This window comes from Fundulus heteroclitus, chromosome 5 (genome assembly GCF_011125445.2).
Source record: "Fundulus heteroclitus isolate FHET01 chromosome 5, MU-UCD_Fhet_4.1, whole genome shotgun sequence".
NCBI classification, from domain to species: Eukaryota; Metazoa; Chordata; class Actinopteri; order Cyprinodontiformes; family Fundulidae; genus Fundulus; species Fundulus heteroclitus.
The window spans coordinates 12,684,573-12,705,448 of record NC_046365.1 but is presented as its reverse complement, the minus strand read 5'-3'; the positions used below and the strand labels follow the sequence as shown (position 1 = coordinate 12,705,448).

Genomic DNA, 20,876 nt, shown 5'->3' with positions numbered 1-20,876 from the left:
TGAGGTCAGCACAGGGGATTGTGGGATGCCGTGTACACAATCTAGACATGGTTTATGCTGCAAGGCTCCAGAAAAGGGCCAGACGTATTGCCACAGATTCCACCCATCCGGGCAATGCCCTGTTTGTCCCACTTCCATCAGGTAAATTATTCAGGAAGATTAAATCAAAAACTAATAGACCTAAAAACAGCTTCCTTCACAAAGCGGTGAGGGCTATCGCCTCCACTGAGAATCAAATAAACCACCAGCCCAGTACATGGTCTGTGATATGTTTACAAACATGGGTCCACAGGTTCCTGATCCGACTGAGAATTACTACACCGTCTCTCACATGATAATGCCTATTACTTCTTATGCTATAACTTCTCATGGAGTGTTTGTTTGGACATCCATGCAAATTGAACAGTTCTTTAACTTGAACATTTACATATTTGCCAATGACTATTTGCAGACATTTTACTTATGTTTACTTACTGTTACTTATGTAACAGTTGAAATTTTTTTATTCACTAATTTTCTTTTGTTTCACTATAGGAGCCCTTCAGATATGGATTTGTTGATAAGATTCATGCTGTTAGTTTTACAACAGATATTTGTCTCATCAGTCAACAGAATATTTGTGTAAATTATCTATATTTGGAAGTATATTACTCCTCAGGCGGATCGTGGGAAACCAATAGATAAGGCGATACCCCCAGAACTCGAGGGATAGAGGGGGGTATGGGCAGGATGAGAAATGAACTCAACCTCCTTCTTCTGAATACATAATGTATTGACTACTTTCAGGATAGAAGGACCATTTCACCCAGTATAACAAAAAGTGTTTCTAAACAGGATTAACAACTATAGCTATAATATTCCCAAATATAATATATTGATTAGATATCTTGGGAGATGACCAAGATGGGTTTTTGCTAAATGCGAGACGGGCTTTTCCATTTTGGCCAGCGTTCATTTTGAAGCAGGCCAAATATATATATATATATATATATATATATATATATATATATATATATATACACGTGGATTAAAGCTCTCACTAGGGGGGTGCCAAAAAAAAATAAATTTACATAAAAATTGCGATTCCCATTTACCAAGACTTAGAATCAATATCAAAATGTCTCAAAACCAATTACAATTTCTTAAAACTAAAACAAATCAGCTGGCAGTCGGTTTCGATTTTATAATTATGCAAGACATCTTGACGTCCCCACGCATGGTTGTGGCAAGTGAAACTGAACTCAGCTTTCCAAAAAATTTCCCATTATTTTCAATAAATTAGAATATGCATTCCAATAAACATACTTTTCATCAAGACCACATCTCTGCATCAAAATGGCTTTTTTATTGGTCTAAATGTAATATTCTAATCCTAAATGCTGTGTTTTCATAAGCAGTAAGCTGAAAATCATCATAGCAGAAAAAAAGTCATGATACCATCAGTCTGTAATTCATCTATAAAATGAGTTTCACTTAGTGAACTGAGGTACTGAAATAAGCATTTCAATAATACTATTGAAAATGACTGTGGTTAATCAGTTAACGGATGATTTAACAAAGGGCACATTTATTTATTTTTACACATGGATAGTTTGGATAATTTTTTTCCTTTAAAACTAAACTAGTTTACTGATCTAAAACATTTAGGTGTGACAAAAAAATAAATAAATGAAAAGCAGAAGAAAAGCATAGTATATGGTATGCCATCAGTGTATTTCTCATTACACGTTCCCTCGTACAGATTTAAAGGTATACATTTGAGCAGCGAAGTGAACCGGTAGGAAAGATAACGCGTCAGATTGCACTTTCTGCTACAGACGCACAGCATTTCTCACAGTGGGACGTTTATCCCAAGCTGATCTCACACAGGAAGGCCTCCGGACCCAACCTCACGCAGCGACCCACAGACCGGTCCACTCACAGCACAGTTGCACTGAAAACAACAACCAAAGTCCTTTAGAGAGAAATAAGTACAACTAGTGTAGTGTTAACTTCGAGAGGAAGGAAGTTAGACAAGGGCTGCCAAAATAGAGAAGTTTCAGCTGGGCGTAGTGAACCAAATGAACTCTTTGAGGTTTACCAAAACAGGCAGGTCAGAGGTGATAGTGATAGAGGCAGAAGATAGTCAGTAATGAAGACGACTGGGGGTTCATTTACCCCAGGAAAGCTACAAAAGTAACACAAGAACCCCTTAATGCAGAATAACCTCAACAAAATTTAGACAGAAAGCAGAATTTCTACAAGCAGGTAATGCAAGTACCAGCCTTTGATTAGTCATGTTTGTTAACTCCTGACTTTTTAACCCTAATTTTTTATTTTATTTTTTTTTTGCTTATTTAACCTGCTTTTGATTTCAAAGATTTGTTGTTTTTTTATTTTTGAGGAAGTTTTGGTTGTGACTTTGCTTTTGAATCAACGTTCAAAACAAAAGCAACAACCACCAGCGGCGGTGACTAACACGTCCGCTCCGCTCGCAGGCCATTCATCGAGGCTAATTCTGCTAGCTTCAAAGCATTTCCAAATTTAGCCATTCAACTTTGATCGAACAGTATTTAGGAAGCAGGGATATGGACACGCGGCAGCCTGCGGTGTCATGGCTGCACGTCGCTCAGCACCCGGCTGTTTCACAGTCACGCTGCAGACAAGCATTCTGATTGGCTCAGGCCCTGCACTCATTATTACATCCCTCTTCTGTATCAGACTGTGGATATTTAATAAAAGTGGAACTGCAAAAGATTTGTTCAGTAAAAACAGAATCAAAGTGGTACAAAAATAACCTGGTTTTAACTAACTGTTCCGAAGCTTAACGAAAGTCTCATTGAGCCATTCGGCCAAATTGTATAAGGCAAGTTTATTTATACAGCATTTTTAAAGCAACAAGACGATTAAAATTGCTGTGTGTCTGGATCTGGGAAAAATTTCTTGTGTCATTTTAGAAGAATAAAACTGAATTTATTGTCATTTTTTTTTCTTCACACGATGAGAAACAGTTTAGCCGTGGATTGGCAGTGTGAATATCACACACACACAGACTTCCGTGTTTTACATGCTTACTGAGGACCTTGGATTGACTTCCATTCATTCTCAACCCCTTCTATAGCCAAACCCTGACCCGAAACCTAACCATTACATACCTACCCCCTACCAAAACCTATTGGACACTTTAGTCCTAAATCTAACCCCTAGCCCCCAAAAGAGTGAGAACCACAAAAAAAAGTCCTCACTTTGTTGGTAAAATCCCAATAAAATATGTTCTCACTCAGCTGCAAGTACATGTATGTACACACACACACACACACACACACACACACACACACTAATAGTCAATAAGCAAGCCTATAAGCAAGCCAGTCACAATATTACCCAACTGAAGTCTTCAAGTCAGAGTGTTTGTAAGTTGTAAAACACTTGCTCCTTTCAGCAAATGTAGTGCAACGTGTCCTTTAATGTTTCTTAATGTGTCATTACTGTGAAACGCAAAAGGGAAGTTAACGTGCTAAATGGGCAAAGGATGAGATTCTCACTGTAACCAGGGTTTCACGGTGTTTAGCACAAAAACTACAACTGAAACATATATCTCTAGGGCAGATTGCTTTTATTTAGTAAACAAAATACACTTTCTTATAGCTTAATTATAGTTTTTTTTTTAAAAACATCAACTTGATTAAAAAAAAAAAAAACAGAAGAAATCACCCACTAAAGTCAGTTGTAGTTGTCAAGCAACCTCTCTTGGTTATTAAATCGGAGGGCTTCTGATATTTTCAAAGCAGTATGTGAACAGAGACAGAAGATTTAGCTGGAATTGACTTAAAAATATTGCCTTTATGTCTACTCTACCAAAGAAAAACACAACCGGCTTCATCCTATATTACAGACAAGGAGACAACATGGGGGATGTCATCATTTTAAGGGCGCACCTCGCGGCTGATCCAGATGAATGGCTGTAGTGCCAAGCGTCGGCGACAAAAGTTGAACATGGGTCAATTTTCTTGTGTCGCGTCGCAAGCCCGCGTGTACGTCTACGAGCTCAAAATCTCACACGCACGAATTCTGCCGGCCGCTTGGCTGGAAGACGGCAAGCGATTGCCGCCTCGTCGCACAAGCGTGTCGAGCCCATTACTCTGCAGGATACTAGTGCTTCGCCACTTTGCCTTGGGTGACATCAGGGTTCTCGCCGGCGCATTTTAGCGTAACGGCCCATTGAAAGTCATCAGTAATTCGCTGGAATTAGTCCATTAAGATCATTAGTTCTGCGTCTTAAGCCAACAGTACGACACGGACGTTCGACAGCAACATTAAAACAGGTCAGTAAAGCTCTTGAACGTACATCGGCGAAGTTGGAAACCTCCCGGACAACATAAGCTAACGCTAGCTGCTAGCTTGACGGACAGCCCGACGACGGGGTTCCGTCTGGGCGCCGCCTTTCTCGCTCCTTCGGTTTCACCGCTTAACCCGTTTTTTCGGCAGGCAAAAAAGGTCAACTGTAGTCGCCTTCTTTCAGCCAGCTGAGCAGAAATGCAGCAGCGGGTGGGGGAGGGGTAGTGTCTCTCTAGCTGTTCTCCTGGTATCTTGTCCAAAAGACTTGAAACTTTTAGGATGTGACAGAAACTTTCAGATATACTGAACCAGCAGCTGTTTTTTTTTTTTTATAACAAAACCCTTCATACCCGCCTTTGTTCATTAATATAGCAACATCTATGTTGTGGGGGCTAAACACTACATCTATAAGACTTCTTCTTCTCTAGTTTTACTCAAGGGGTGGGACTTCCCAAACTATAATTAAAGCTTTGAGGAACAGCAGTTCTAAGGACAAGCAGGGGAACCCCACAAGAGAAAAAAAACCCTTGTGAATTATGAATAAAATGACCCAATAATCAGAAGTAACGTTTCACTCATGTCGACCAATGTTATGAAGCGAAGCCCTCCGTCTGTTCTGAGCTAATTTTGTAGAACGTAGCAAAGGAGCAAGATAAACGGGTCAAAAGGTTTAAGCAAGGGACGTATTACTGACATGTCGCTAATGACAGACAAAACATTTTTTATTGGACACCGTGAAGGCGCCGAAAGGATGCCAACATCTGTCAAGTGGGGTCAGGAAAAAGAAGAAACCCAGACTTCACTGAACAAACCCCATGACCAACCAGATAGCCCTGAAAAAAGAAAATCATCAACAACGATGACGAAACGACAAAAAGTCCCGTTCGCTACTTTTCCACGGTCATGTGGCAGAATCTTGTGCCCTTCTGGAGCAAAGCCAAGTTCAAAGTTCAATGTATATTTAACAGAAGAGACGGCTCACTGACGCAGAGTGAAGCGCAAGGAGGTGGAGAAAAACTATTTAACAGTGGTTAGGGCAAAGGACCGCTGCTGTTAGAAAACACAAGGGACAATGAGTTAGATACCAGCTCATGTGAGTACGTCTAAACAGAAGAAAGCCCCCCTTCCCCATGTAGGGTCAAAGTACTGGTGATCAGAGCGCAGACAGAAGACGAGCTGATGGGAAACACAAACGCTTTGTCAACTAAGAAACAGGAAGGCTGCGCCAGCTTGTACAGTCATATGCCGGTCACATGAGGTGACAGAGCAGGAGAGGGGAAAATAATCTAGATTAAACCCGCTACGATGAGTATTCCTGGACCGTTTAAGGCAATCATCGCCCTCCAATCATCTTTCACAGTTTGTTTTTTTTCACTCCAATAACTGAAATGTTTACTTCTGGACTTCGCAAGATTGAAGAGAAATCAGTTGATTCACACGAACGGTTGACTGGAGATCCCTTAAAAAAAGAAAAGAAAAAAAAAGGCGATCTGATGAGCAACGCAGTCAAAAAAAAAAAGAAAAGAATTAATGTATTACTCATTCAGTGGTCTAAGTGCAGCACAACAAGCATCAGAGCTGTACGCCTTAAAGGCGGTACTATAAACGACCCGCTGGACCTGCAAGGCCACAATCAGGGCTGAGATCCTGACGTTGGACAGACTGGTGAAGTAAGAGCTTCATGTAGACTGTGACTAACGTGCCGAATGAAGTAAGACACCTGCCTCCTGCCTCAGGATTAAAAGGCCTGGCAGGAGCGCCATGACTCACTCACACAAGCAAGCAGCCCAAACCGAGGAAAAAAAATCTCCTGGGATGACTTTAGTGTTTAAACAAGGAGGCCAGCCAGCCACCGTTTCGGACCCCGCTGCGCGCACCTCTGGCCCACAAACGAGTCGCAACGCAGCGGTGAAACACCGATCAGGCTTCACCTGGATTACACACATTTATCTTGTCCTGCCAATTCAGATTTTGGGTTTCCTTAAGATTACGCATAATAAAAAACAGAAAAAAGACATGCCGCAAGTTCTAAATCGGAGGCGGTAGTTTAGGGCAAGCAAAAGAAGGAGAGATACATGACTTTCCTCATTTATATGTGAAAGCTGAAGTCGCTATCTTTTTATTTTATTTTATTAGAAGTTCATCAAAGTATACGCTGTTTGATGAGTCGCTGCTTACAGAGAAAATTGTGGTGGTTCTTCATTTAGATGCATTTTAGTTAATAAGAAAGAGAGGGGGGGGGGTAAGATTTGCCCGTCTTTGACCTGCCGATCATCGATTAGAGGAGATCAGAGCAGAATTGGCAGATTTCACCACATGGCGAATTCATTGGTGCTTCTCACAAGAGCCATCAAATCGAGAGAACTGTCCGTAAGTCTACGTCGCTGTGGAGCGGTCTCTGAGAATGAACAGCCTCTTTACAGTCATGACACAGCAGCCTAATGCCATTTATGTCCTGATTGGCTGGTTATTGTCCTTCAGGACAGAGACCAGAGAGTTCACTGTCCCACCAAACGCAGCTCGTTGTGTTGGTCAGGAAGCACCAAAGCAGGCCCAGACCATCACACACCTGCCACCAGTTTGACTATAATAACAAATCTGATGGATGACAGTGACTTTGTTTCTCAGCTGTTCTCGACTCTCTTTAGTGTGGGGCATCATTTTGCTGCCATTTGAGATATTTTCACCTACTTCTCGTTTGCGAGCGGGATATATTTAAGTGATTTCTTGACTGATTGAGGTCTGGCGGTAATCAGGCCTGGTTTGTGGCCAGTCCCAACAAAAAGCGTGGTTAACCCCAGTTATTTCATGATATAAACATGATTAGACAAGGAGGGAAATTACTTTTTCTACATAGGCCCAGGTAGGTTTGAATAGCTTGTTCCCTTAATACATGTTTTTAATTAAAAAAAAACTGAAATCTGCTTGCTGCATTCACTCAAACGTTTTGCTCAGTATTTAAAATGTGCTTGATGATCTCAGAGATTAAAAGGTGTGACAGAACAAAAATGGCAAAAGAGAAGAACACCATATAGGGGGAAACCACTGCAGAACAGTTTTCATTGTTAGAAAACCGTCAACAGATCAGAATATCTGTACAGAACCGGACATGAAAGCCTCCAGCCGATGCCTTCAGCACAGAGCGATGATCCACACCAAGATGACAGATAAGGCCAAGAACAACAGAGTTCAACATTTCCCCGCTGCTGCTGAGCCAGGCATCTCTGACAGGCCCTGAGCTCTTCCAGAGGGAAAGTTTGGGATGCAGACCAGCAACCGTCCATGGCCCTGGCCGCTTAACACCTGAATAATGAACACCAAACAAGCAACAAGTGGGACGATTAACCCACGCAGAAGTGTGTCAGCGTGACTGGACCCACTTCGCCCCATCTCACAGACGCGAACAAAGACGTCTCAGTCCTGGAAGCGGCGCTGTGTGCCGGCTTCCAGCCTCAAGAAACGGGGAATATGAACTCCCCGTGTGAGGAATGGAGCTGGGGGGTCTGCCGCCAGCTTACTGTCACGCGGCTAATGTCACCGTACGGCTCTTCCTGCCGGACCGCGGTGAGGCGTTCAGGCTCCAGAAAAAGGCAGACAGCCGCTGGCTAACGACAGCGACGACAGGGCGAGCTAATTGACGCGGAGTCCGCCCCTGTTAGTTTTAGTGTTAGTGTTAGCCAAGTGGCCATTTAGCAGCGAAGGAGAACTTAACTTCACTCACATCTCTCTGCTCCGGTTTGCTGTTGTTGAACAAGTTGAATCGCTGGAGTCGCGCTTTCATCCCATCCGCCATAAACGTCTCCCCACCAAAAAACCAACAGCAACAACAACTAGACCTCGGCGCTGTCCGTTTCTCGTCGTGTGTTGAACTTCGATACAATTTCTATGGAAAGTTCATTTTGCACTCTTAAAAAAAAAAAAAGACCAAGGAAGCTCGTGCGGTTAATTGTCAATGCGTTGAACGCAAGCCGCCGTTCATTTCCGGTTTCGGCCACTTCAAAGTAATAAACACGACGCCGACTGTCCGGTCCCCGCTTTTATTTTGACGGCGAACCAAGTCACTTTTGTGCTATTTTTCTAGCTAGCTCTTGGGAACTTGACCCAGTTCTGCCCTCCAATGTGTTTTTGGGGATGGGCTGGACACGGTTCCTGTCCGCAGGACTCAAAAGTTTAGGCGGTAGTTTTTTCCCCAGGGTGGTTAGTGCTGTTACCGTTGCCTGGTGATGATTGTATCGGTTTTCCTCTTTGGTCTGAGGGGGAATATAAACTGTAATTCCTGCATCCCGGCAGACATGACCCTGCCTAGCAGGAATTAATGCCTTTCAGGGGTAATTACAGCCAGAAATCTAGTAAAGCCGAAGTTCAGAAGACTCCGCAGTTAATTAATGTCAAATTGGAGCGCCATAGACAAAAAAAGTATGGAGGGCCAAAAGTTCCACAATTCGATAAAGGAATGAATAAATAAATCAATGATGATAGAAACCTCTCAGAATTATAAGCAAGAAATGATAAATAAATTAATAAATTGTTTATACGTTCATTTTAACGACAAAATGACATGTCACAAATATTTGTTTCAACGTTTATTTCACACATTGAATCAATTTTATTTGTCAGCCTTACATTCTACACAATATTATTGGTCTGAAGTAGATATGCCAGTTTTACGATTCTGATGTGAGGGGCAATTTTGACGGTTCACGCTGCCAATTTTGTATCATTTGATAATGCACAAAAACCTAATAAATTGTTTTTTCAATGAATTCAAAAAAATTCTCATAAAATTATTTGGTGATGTGTATGGCAAATTATTTGAATTATCAACGTGTTTTGTTCATTACGTTTAAGTATTTCCAGTTTTTTGTTGTGACATAAAATTTAAACCAGATGTTTCCACAGACTGTATGAATTAAAGGGGACATATCATAAAAAATCCACTTTTTTAGCCCTTGAATACATTTTGTTGTATACTTGAAGTCTCTTGAGGTGAAGAAAAGTTGAATTTATCTGTGCTGCGTAGCAATCTTTATGTTCTTTATGGGTCATATTTTTTCTTTTGTTGTCTGGTAATTTTTTTTTTAACAGTTACGTCACAGTGTTTGCTACATAACTGCTAAACAAGATCACGGAGGATCGGTGGCTTACCGATTTCGCAGGGCTGGATGATATAGGAAAAAAAACACATCTATAAAATACAAATCATATTGATCGATATCGATTATTATCAACATATTGAAAAAATATTTTAAGTGCAGCCCTGATTTTATGCTGTTGCTTTGTGACCTATTTCTAGATCCAGAACACACAAACACTGAATTTAAACTCAACCCTTTCAAAGCCAACTTTTTACCAAAACTGCAAGTTTTTAAAGAAGAAAAAAAGAACACGTGCTCTCTGAACTCTGTGAAGGGGGCAGAGCTTGGTGTCAGAGCGTTCATGGATCTGCGTTTGTGATTGGTTGGGAGGACGTAATGACTGTAATATTAACCTACATGGTTAGAATGCAAAAGGAAGGAAAACTTTTTACTGACCCTTTCTTCTGTCGTCGATATACGTCGATCGATCGATATATATTGTTATTGAATTATCCTCCAGCCGTACGATTTTGCAAATCCACCGATTTTGTAGTCCAAGCTGAAGGAGGCCAAAGCTACAAATGGGTAAATCAAAATGCTTGCTTTTTCCTCACACTGTCCCCCAGCGTACCACAAAAGTGGACACACGGGGTGAAGTGGAACGCTCCGTGATCTGGAGGGGGCAGGGTATGTGAGGTGCCTCTCATAGATTTAAAGAGGCCACACAAAAACAAGTTGCTCACAGATGCACCTCAGAACAGCGGTAAAAAGGGGGGATTGTAAAGGTAAATTAATGAGGAATTCAGACTAAAGTATTGCAGTTCTGCTTTATCTAGAATACAACTGAATGATTTCAATGTAAATAGGAAGAACTGATAAGCATCATGTGTTCCCTTTTAAACTGTACACATAACCAGGAGTCCAACCAATGGGTAAAAAAACAAATATGTAAACATGATGTGGTGACTGCACAGGGAAAAAATATAAGGCAGTGTAGATGAGAACTGCTCACTTGCTCTTAACCGTTCCATATTTTCAACTCAGTGCATTAAGAAGATAAAGGAGATTTTTCATAAATCTAGTATGAAGAATGTATGAATTTGACCTCAAACACATTCATACATTTTATAGAATTTAGAAAATCATGGTTAATATGACATTTTCTAAAAATCGGATATTTACATGCGCTTTATAAAAGGACTATTCAACCTGTATTCTCAACATCTCACATAAAATCATGCTAAACCTTTCCTTTTGTAGGTCAGTAGGCATAACCAAAATTAGTTCTATTTGCTTAATGTCAGAAAAAGGAGATAATCTCTTTATTACTTTCATTAAAATCTGAAGTGTACATCCACATCCACAGTATAACTTAAGGTCAAACATTTTGAGAGTTCTTAGACAGGTTTTAAGGCAAGATTTAGCTCATATTTATGTTTCCGGGACTTTGCCCTCGAGTCCATTTGCGAACCGTAATCTTGCTTCTTTTGCTTTTGTTTCACCCTCTCTGAGTGTTCCTTCAAGCCGAAATATTCACCAGCAGCACCATAAAGCAAAAGAATCAACAATTTCTCCAGGCTTGTACTCTGGGAGACTGAGCTTTGTACACTGCGGTGGTGACACCCAGTGGCTGCTTTGTTTCTAACACAGCAGCGGACGGGAAAACACGTCTCCCCTGAGAGGATTTCACTCTCTGGGGGCAGAGGAGGAAGTTTAAACGCACAGCTGTGCCTCTTGAATTAAGACCTGATTGTGCCCCCCCCCACACACACACAATTAAAAGCTGCTTGTTCACAAGACACACACACACAAAAACACATGAATGAACGGCAGGATAGTTGCTTAGCCCCGAAACAGAAAAACACTCATCTTTTTATTTATTTTTTTATTTGTTCCAAACTACTGCAGATTGAGCCGATCGGCTTTGGGAATACCGAGAGGTTTCCCAAAGCCATCTCTAGGAAAAACCACGCCACACAAATTCCAGCGTTTTTTTTTTAAACACGCCTTTAAATGCTTTCCTTATAAGTAGCAGCCCTCCCTAATTGCCCTGCAGCTCTTGGAAAATTTAAACATCTAATAGCCACAAGAGAGGAGCAGCCTATAAACAGAGAGCTAAATTTCCTGGTAGCAGCTTACTCAGTTTGTAATATAATCCAACCCTTTTGGGTCTAGCACACTTTAGAGAGAATCCCATGTTCAGTAAACAAAAGAAGAATGTCCACTTCATTGGAAGTTATTGTCTGCATGTTCGACAAATACACAAACAGCCTCTGAAGTTTGAAACTCAACATTGAAACAAGCCTGATGTCCTTTAAAAAAATGGTCTAAATACAGATGAAGAGGAAAACACAAGTATACACAAAATAGCATAAAAAGAACATTAAGACTCTTAAGCACGGAGGTGGGGTGCTGATGATTTGGGCTTCTGCTGCAACCTGTGAACTAGGGAGCGTTTTATCATTTCAAGTAGAAATTGATATGATTTCTATTGACATGGTCTTTCAGCTGGATTTCATCTGCACCAAAGATAAAGGCTAAAGAGAGGACGGTGTCTTCAACTGGATGATGATTAACATCTTTTACAATATTACCAAGCTCCGAACACGCACAAGCTGTCGTCATTAAGGTTTAAAAGCCTCTGACGCAATTATTTAAAAAATCATTGTGTGGCCAGACATCTGTAGAAAAGTTGGTAAAACAAATACTACGAAATTACTTAGAAATATTGAAAAATACATTTTAAACAGAGACCTAATGATTTTTAGCTGGCTGCAAAGAAACTTTTGGCATATTTCACATCTTAATAGCAAGGTAAACCTGTTATTAACACTCAAATACAGGAAATACTGGAGGAAAGAGGGATTTGTTTTACAACGCCTTTGGGAATCTGTCAGCTTACTAAAGTGGCTTCCAGTTGTGTCGTTTGCATTCAGTTGCCTCTGTTCAACTCTTACAATTGTGCATGAATGTTTTCTACTCCTGGCAGATTCGAGTAGTAACTTTAACATTTCAGAGGGGCCCAGCCATAGTCCTGAATCTGATAGAGGATCTGTGGAGGCAGCTAAAGATGAGGGTGATGGCCTGGAGGCCTTCCAACCTCAAAGACTTGGAGCTCCTTAGCAAACATAGATCCCCAGAATACCAGAGAAAACACACAGGAAGCTGGTCAGCAGCTATAGGAAGGGTTCAAATGCTGTAGCCTACTACCAACAAAGATTTTTCATCTGAATACTGAGAAGAGTAGAGCAAATTTTGAAATGCCCATCTTTAAAGAAAATGTCTACAAAAAGAGAACTTCTTTTTCTAAACTGATACTTATTTTGCATTGTTTTATCATCTTTGCTGTGGTGCCTGCCTCACTTCCCGTCAGAAACAGCTTCTTGATTGAATGAAAACCAGTTACATCTAAGTCTGCCAGGGCAAAACTTGCTGCAAACCTTTGTATCTATATGATTAGACAGACACACACATATGATAGCTCTTTTTTGACAGTAGTGGCCTTTATTTGATAGTAAGTGGACAATATTTGGGGTTCTCTACCCGTGCACCACCACTGTGCTCATAGTTTCAAGTGAATTCTGAGCTCAACAGGAAGCTAAGGAAAGGCAAATGAAACAGGAGCCATTTGAGTGAACGTGTTAATAACCTGGCCGCAGCATTCCGTATAACTCATAAATGTCTAAGAGAAGCTCTGTTATGCCTGCTGAACAAGACTTTACGATGGCCCGACTGTTAAGAAACAGCAGATCGCAACAACAGGGTTTTGCAACCTTCCTTCACCGAAAGACACGAGATCACGGGAAGAGACTTACGAGTAATGTCAGGGATACGTCAGAATCAGAAGTTACCCCAAGAATTCATAGACGTTGTGGATGGTGACGGCTAAGTGCTTTTCAGACGGGGTCACAGTTATTTTTCCTTCTATTTCAAAACTTTAAAAAAAAAAAATAACTATTGGTCAGACAGTCTTTTCTTTGAGTTAGGCAATTAATTGATTCACCAAACTGGTGTATCTTAAAAGGCAAAAGCTATTCAATGACACTGGGATAAAAATGTTAAGAGATTTTATTTAGTAGCTTAGTTGGCAGAATGGATGCACCAGGTGCAGAGGCTATAGTCCTCAAAGCAGAGGTCCTGGGTTCGATTCCTGGTCTCCAGCCATTTCCCTTCTCTCTTTGTCCCCTTTCCTGGCAAATTGCTTTTCAAAAAAAGCCACCACTTACCAAACATAAATAAATAAATAAAATCTAAAAATAATATTCATTTAAAAAGATTGAGCAGTAATAGTCTAGGGATGCATAAAAAAATAACAAAGAACCAAGTATCAAGCCTTGGGGAACTCCGCAGATTTAAAGAACCTTTCACTGAGGAAAAGAGAACTTCCATCTAGCACACAGAGGAGATTAAGCATTAAAAACTACTGCTACATCTACACAAGTCTTTATGCTATATTTATGCTTAAGGTCTCAAAATCCAAATAACAAGAAAGTAATTTTATATATAACTTTGTTAAAGCTGTAACAATCAATATGTTGAATAATTTCAGTAGCACTGGGATTATTGCCCCTCTGTTTTAAATAAAAGTAATTGGACCATGGGAGTTATACAATTTTTTGTATAACTCCCATTAAATTGTGATATTTTTACCTAAAGATATCATACAGTGAGAATCTCAAACCATAGCTCCTTTTTTTCGCCTTCTTTGTCCTCTGTCCTTTTCTTGGCCTTCAGGATCCAGCGGCTCTGTTCGTCTAGTCCTCTAGATGTGGCTTAAACCCACGGTAACATTAATTGTTTTTGTTTTAAGCCCACGGTAAATGTTCCGGTCTTGTGCTGGGTGTGGTTTTGGTGCGCAGGACCGGGGTCAGTTGCTCTAGCCATCATTTGATGATTAGAGGAGCTTTAAGAGATGTCTCCTTTTATAAACCGTAGAACAAAGACGGATGACAGACCCACATTGCCGGGTTAATCACTCCCATAATCGGTGCGGCAGAGCGGCGTGTGCGCGTGTCTGAGGCCCAGCTCGACAGAACCGGAGCAACAGGTGGCCAGTCTGACATCATCGCCACCATCACCCTCGCATTTCCAACAGGACCGAGAGCACGGCTCCAACAACAAGCCCTCACGAGCTCATAAACTCCACACAAGAAAAAAAAACAAACAAACACACACACATTATGACAGGAAGTTCTCTCCATGGCAACGCGGTTTCATATCCTGGCTGGGCTTTTCTGTGAGCCACAGACGGCCCGCAAGCACAGCGAGACTTCAGAAGTCTGTTTACCTCGGCCTCGGCGTACGCTCAGAGGTATTTACAGTACACTCCACAGCACATGGAGGCTGTGCACGCAGCAGACGCGTGCAGGCGTTGGTTACGTGACGCCCTGTCTCTGAACATATACGTATCGTGTGAGCAGCAAGTGGGTGGGTGGGGGGGCGTAGGGGTTAAGGTCATACTGGCATTTTGCTTTGCTCCTTGGTTCAGCTCCGCATGTAATACCCCTCATTGTCTTTGGTATGTTGAGCCGCGGGGACGCTATCAGATGTCTCTGACCGCTGCAGCAGCTGCGGCTCTGCTGCTCCTACAAAGGCTTTTGGAAACCCGCGCCATGTGGAGGAAAGGTGAAAGGCTCGGGGGTCAGCAGCAGGCCGCGTTAGCACACACACACACACACATACACACACACACACACACCGTGTCCGCCCGTGTTGATGGACGGGATTAAAAGCCCGGCGTAGGCGGGCCGCAGAACGATGTCACCATGAATACCGACACAGTCACGCTGAACGCTCAGCCACGTAAATGATTACAAAGAGCAGATACGGTCCCCGCCGCACTCACCCTAACTCTTCATTCCCGTCTTCATCCGACACGCAATACCTCCTTCCCGCCGCATCAATATTTATAGCTTGAGCTCGTGCTGATGTGTTTATCACTCATTCTAAACGTGCTCCCCCTATGATTTACGAAGGTGAATCCATTCGTTCGAACCCGGAGAGTAGCTGGAGCTCGGACTGACGTTAGATTGGGTTTAAAGATTACAATTCGTGTCCCCTTTAGGTAAACACCTTCATAATGTAAAAAAAAGGAGTTATGTGAGCAAATGTCAACATAGTCCTGTGTGGAAAATGTAACCTGGGGACTCCGGTCAGTCCCGGCGAGAGCAAATGGAGAGAACAGGGAACGGTGGCGCACCTTCCTACGAGTGACCGACCCGTCCAGGAGGTCGCAGAAGAACCCAGAACCTCTTCTAAAGCTTCGCTGCCTCAGTTAGAGCCAGAGTTCAGGTTAGGAAAAGAGGAGAGAGTCTACAGTGCTTTGCAAAAGTATTCAACCCCCCTTGGCATTTCTCCTGTTTTGTTGCATCACAACCTGGAAGTGAAAATGAGTAGTTTGAGAGTTTGCACCATTTCATTTACAGAACATGTCTTTAACTTTGAAGATGTGCTATATTTTCTTATCACGAAACATACAACAAACGTGACAAAATAAGAGAAAACTTCTGCATGCGTTACAGTCCCCCCCCCCCCCCCCCCCCCCCCCCCACGGTCAGGACTTTCTAGAGCCACCTGTTGCAGCAGTTCCAGCTGCAGGGGGCTTTGGATCAGTCTGTGTGAGCTCGCCACATCTGGCCCCTCAAAGCAAAAAAAAAAAAAAAATGCTCCAGCTCATTGATATTGAAAGGTTTTCGCTTGTCAACAGCCATCTTCAAGTCTAACTACAGATTCTGGTCTGGACTTTGACTAGGCCGTCCAACACATTTAAATGTTTCCCCCTCAAACCAGTCGAGTGTTACTTTAGCGGTACGCTTTGGGTCATTGTCCTGCTGAAAGGTGAACCTCTGGCCCAGTCTCAGATCACAGGCAGACTGACAGGTTTTTTTTTTAAATTCTTGTATTTACTGTAGCACCATCCCTCTGTTCCTTGACTCTGACCCAATTTCCCAGTCCCTGCTGCTGCTGATGAAGATGAAGTCACATGCATATTTTACTGTGGGGATGGTGTTCTTGGATTGATAGGATGTGTGAGATCTGTGCCAGACAGAGCTTTCCTTGGTGACTAAAAAGTTTGATTTTAGTCTCATCTGACCAGAGCACCTTCTCCAGACATTTGGAAGAGTCGTCAACGTGCCCTTTGGCAAACTCAAAACACGCCTTCCTTTCTTCAACATCCCATGGACAGACCCTCCAGTCTCTGCTGTGGAGCTCTGCAGCTCCTCCAGGGTTACCTCTGGTCTCCTTGCCCGCTCTGTGAGATTTGGTGGGCGGCCCTCTCTTTCCATTTGAAGATGACAGATCTGATGGTGCTCCGGGGGAACGTCAAAGATTTGGATATTTTTATAACCCCACCCTGACTTGCACTTCTCAACAACTTTGTCCCTGACTTGTTTGGAGAGCTCCTTGGTCTTCATGGTGTGATGCCTCTGGCTTAGAGGTGCTGCAGCCTCTGGGACCTTTCAGGAGAGGTGCGTTCATGCTGACAGATCATGTGACACAGATCACACAGGTGGACTTCATTTATTTCTTTATTTTTTTTTACTAATTATGGGACTTTTGAAGGTAACTTCAAAACTCTGCTTTATTCATAGCAAAAGCAGTTGATAAATGCTAATTTTAGTTTATTTAAAAAGAAATTCTAACCCTAGCCCTTTTTCTTTCATTTCACTTCACCAGCTTAAAGTATTCTTTTTTTTTTTAACTCCTCCAACAGCAGTCTACAGTCAAGCTGTCCTGGTCTCTTTCTTGTCAACGGTCAGCTATGTTTATCTTGGTTTGATTGTCCTGTGCTTTCATTCTCATGTTTATTTTTTTTTCTGTATTTCTTTCACCAGCAACCAATGTTTGTCCATTATCCTGTCTCAATCACGGATTACCATTCAGCTGTTTCGGCATTACCTTCCCTCAGTATACATTGCGCCTGTTTGCGTTCCTTTCTGCCTGATGACTGCCATTGTCTCCGGTTCTATTTTCATTCACCTGCTGCTTCCTGCGCCAGGGTCTTCTTTTTCACCGCGACTTTTCGATCTCCAGCTTAACTTAATTTCAGTCGCAACAAAGTTTCCTGAAGCTCGGCCTAATTTCTGTCTTTGAAAGTATGTCACAATTTTTTTTTTAATCATCCTGATTTAAGGACACTTAAATTAAAACGTTCCTGTCAATTATACGAAACACCATTTAGTTATGGGTCTCTTAAATCATAATGACCATATCGAAAGTATTCATACCCCTTGAACTTTACAAATCTTGTCATGTCCCACCAGAAACTTCAGTGTATTTTATATGATGGACCAATACAAAGAACTGCATATTTATTAGGTGGTGAAATTGGGCAAAGTGCTGCGTTTATATTTGCCGTGTGAAGTCAACTTACAGAACCAATCCTGCTGCAGTTACAGCTCCAAGTCTTTCGGGATACGCCATCACCAGCTTTGCACACCTAGAGACGGAAATGTTCGCCCTTCCTTCTCTTGAAAAATAGCTGAAGTTTGGAACTGGAGCGCCTATTCACATCCATTTTCAAGACTTGCCACCGGTTCTCATCTGGATATAGGTCTGGACTTTGACTGGGCCGTTCTAACGCACAAATATTCTTTGATCTAAACCACTCCATTGTAGCTCTGGCTGTATGTTTTAGGGCTCCAATAGATTATCTTTCAGGGTTGCCCTGTATTTAGCAACAAACGTCTCCCTATCACCAAAGGGGAAAAAAAAAAAAGCTTCCCCCACAGCATGATGCTGCCACCACCATATTTCAGTGTGGATGACGTGTTCCGAGTGATGTGCAGTGCTGGTTTCCCACCAGACAGTACTGTTAACCTGCAGGCCAACAAGTTCTTCTCATGCCATCTGACCAGAGCTCTTCTACGTGCTGATTGTATCCCTTACATTGTGCCAAAGTCCCATAGACGTCAGATTTGTGAAATGCATCACTAATGGCTATCCTGTTAGAAGGTTCGCTCTGCTGAGCGGTGGATCTCTGCAGATCCTCCAAAGTTACCACAGCCAGCTTGACTGCCTCTCGGATTAATCCTCTCCTTAAACAGTCTGTCAGGTTAGGTGCGTTTTCTCTTTTCAGACGATGAATTGAGAAATGCCCCACAAGATGTTTAAAGCTTCTTATACTTTATAACATGGCCTCAAAATTGGGGTTGAATACTTGTGCAAAGCATTGTGAACACAGGACTGGCACTCCACAACGAGTACGTGTGTAGTCATGTTTCCTTGCACACATCTGATCTCCACATGTTAAGACACGCTTACCTTGGTGCTGTCCAGGCACTGGAAGACGTAGCAGGCACACTTCAGCGAGTCTCTGACCAGGCAGGCAAAGATGCTGGGCTCCTGGCTGTTGTGAATCAACTTGGTCACTTGATGAGGACGGCATTCGAACAGGACGGTGTGCGTCAGAGGGTCCCAGAGATTTCGCTCTGCCAGAACGGACACAGACCGCACCCAGGACGCAGACACGCACAGAAACACTGTCTTATTACTGCATGAAGGACCACCTCCTCCACCTCCATGACGTTTGCCAGCACTGCCATCCTTCTTTGCAGAGCTGCAGATTTCGGCCACCACCCAGGGCAGCATGGCCATGGTGGTCAGGTGGTGGACCACCCTAAAGCCGATCATGGTCAGTTGGTATCTTATTTCTTCCTCGTCCGCCTGTCCCCTCCACGGCGCGCCCCTCTCCCAGGCACCTGCCCATTTCCGGGGACTCTGAGCACCAGAGTTGAGGCGTGAGAGGGAGGGGCAGGAGTGGTGGTTCGGGGTCAGATGGTGACGCGGTTTCTCAGGGCTCTGTGGTCTCCGGGCTTCTCCTCCTTTGGGTTTCACGTCAAAGTAAAGTCCGTCCATGGTTTCTGGGACCAGAGGCAGCCGTATTCCTCCACTCTCCCTGCAATACATCAGTGAAAAGTCACAGAGCATCAGAATCTGAGTTACTTCTAGTTATCTTTCTCGATCCTAAGTCAATTCAGTTTATTTACAGTGCTTTGCAAAACCGTTCCTACTCCTTGAGCTTTTGCACGTTTGTCACGCTACAACTACCAACGTCAATGTCTTCTCTTAGGATCTGATATGTGGGGGCCAACACAGAGGAGCCTCTAATTGTGTAGAGAAAGGAAAACAAAACATATGTTGCATTTTTTTTTAAACAAAGAAAATACAATCTGAAAAGTGCGGCGTGCACATTTCTGCACCCTCCCTTACCGGGATACAAGAAAGTAAAAAGATGCCACCTGTATACAACTTTAATATCAGTATGAGTCTGGCTGTTCTGTGACGTTCTCAGAGGTTCCTCAGGGAACGTTGGAGAACTAACAGCATCATGAAGGAACACAACAGGCAGATCAAGAGTAAAGCTGTGGAGATCTTTAAAGCAGAGCCAGATTTTAATCCATCACCTAAAACTCTATGTGGGGAAGTAAACTATCACCCGAGAGACACCATCCCCTGTGGTGCAACATGGTGATGGCAACATCAGGATATGGACATGCCTTTCTTCAGCAGGGACAGAGAAGCTGATCATAGCCGACGGGAAGCAATCCTGGAGGAAACCGGTTCAGAGGCTGCCAGACTAGAGACTAGAGGTTCACCTTCCAGCAGGACAACAGCAGGTTTATATATAAAAAAAAGCACATTCATGTGGGAAATAGGCCCAGATTTAAATAGAGAATTAAGAAAGATGAAAAAAAAACTGCTGTTCAAAGACTGTCTCCCTCCAGTCTGACATTTTGCTTGTGAAATTCTGCTGCCTTCAAAATGTGCCAAGCACTTAGACATACATTCATATTCAGCGTGGCAAAATATGAATATATCAAGATACCTTAACAAGATGGATAAACGAAAAAAAAAAAAATCACCTGAAGGTACTTTTACAAGACAATTGATATCCAGTTATACAGAATCCACAATGGTCCAAATGAAGCCTGTACCAGGCGAACCCTTTTCAGTCCAGTCCAATCTTCTGGTGAGATCCAGGTCCAGTTTTACCTTAATGTGGCCCAATGCAAAGTCACCTCATCCTACAAGCCCGTGTGATGGTTTGATCTAAGCAGCCGGCTGTGAACAACTTTTTACAGCTACAAGGACAAATAAGACACGCACAAAGTGAAACTTATATCCGACCCTTTAGTGCGTCAGAAACCGCTTTTCCCAGGTTTGTTTCAGTTGCCTCTTTTTTTTTGTGTGTCTTTCCTCTAAACGCTCAGAGATCACACCATCCACGTAAACACCACGATCGGTGTGAAGAAGTGTGAAAGAAGACAAGCGAAGCGGCTCCTCACCTCACGATGAATGACCTTGTTTTTTTTATTTTAGATCCTTGAGTCAGCCCCGACAGAGAAGATCCGTCCACTACACCGAGACATCATGCGGAAGTAAAAACCTTACACATTTATTTCACCTTTTAAAAAAAATAAAAAATCTGCGTCTGTAAGCAGGAAGCTGCCCCAAAAACACACACACACCGGCACCTAGATG

General features: G+C 42.6%; 1 protein-coding gene across 4 annotated transcripts in view; it reads right to left on the bottom strand.

Moving 5' to 3' along the window:
* The window catches only part of tbc1d1 (TBC1 (tre-2/USP6, BUB2, cdc16) domain family, member 1), a 76,129-nt gene that overhangs the window by 55,101 nt on the left and 152 nt on the right, over nt 1–20,876 (bottom strand). For 2 of the 4 annotated variants that reach the window (XM_012865516.3, XM_021317991.2), the window contains exons 2-3: nt 20,681–20,750; nt 18,657–19,290 (exon numbers count right to left, since the gene is read on the bottom strand). In XM_012865516.3, coding sequence (XP_012720970.3) covers nt 18,657–19,290; nt 20,681–20,750 — 704 coding nt within the window. Of the gene's footprint in view, nt 1–8,038; nt 8,272–18,656; nt 19,291–20,680; nt 20,751–20,876 lie in introns of those variants that run through there. The other 2 variants (XM_021317989.2, XM_021317992.2) reach the window with 2 other exon arrangements.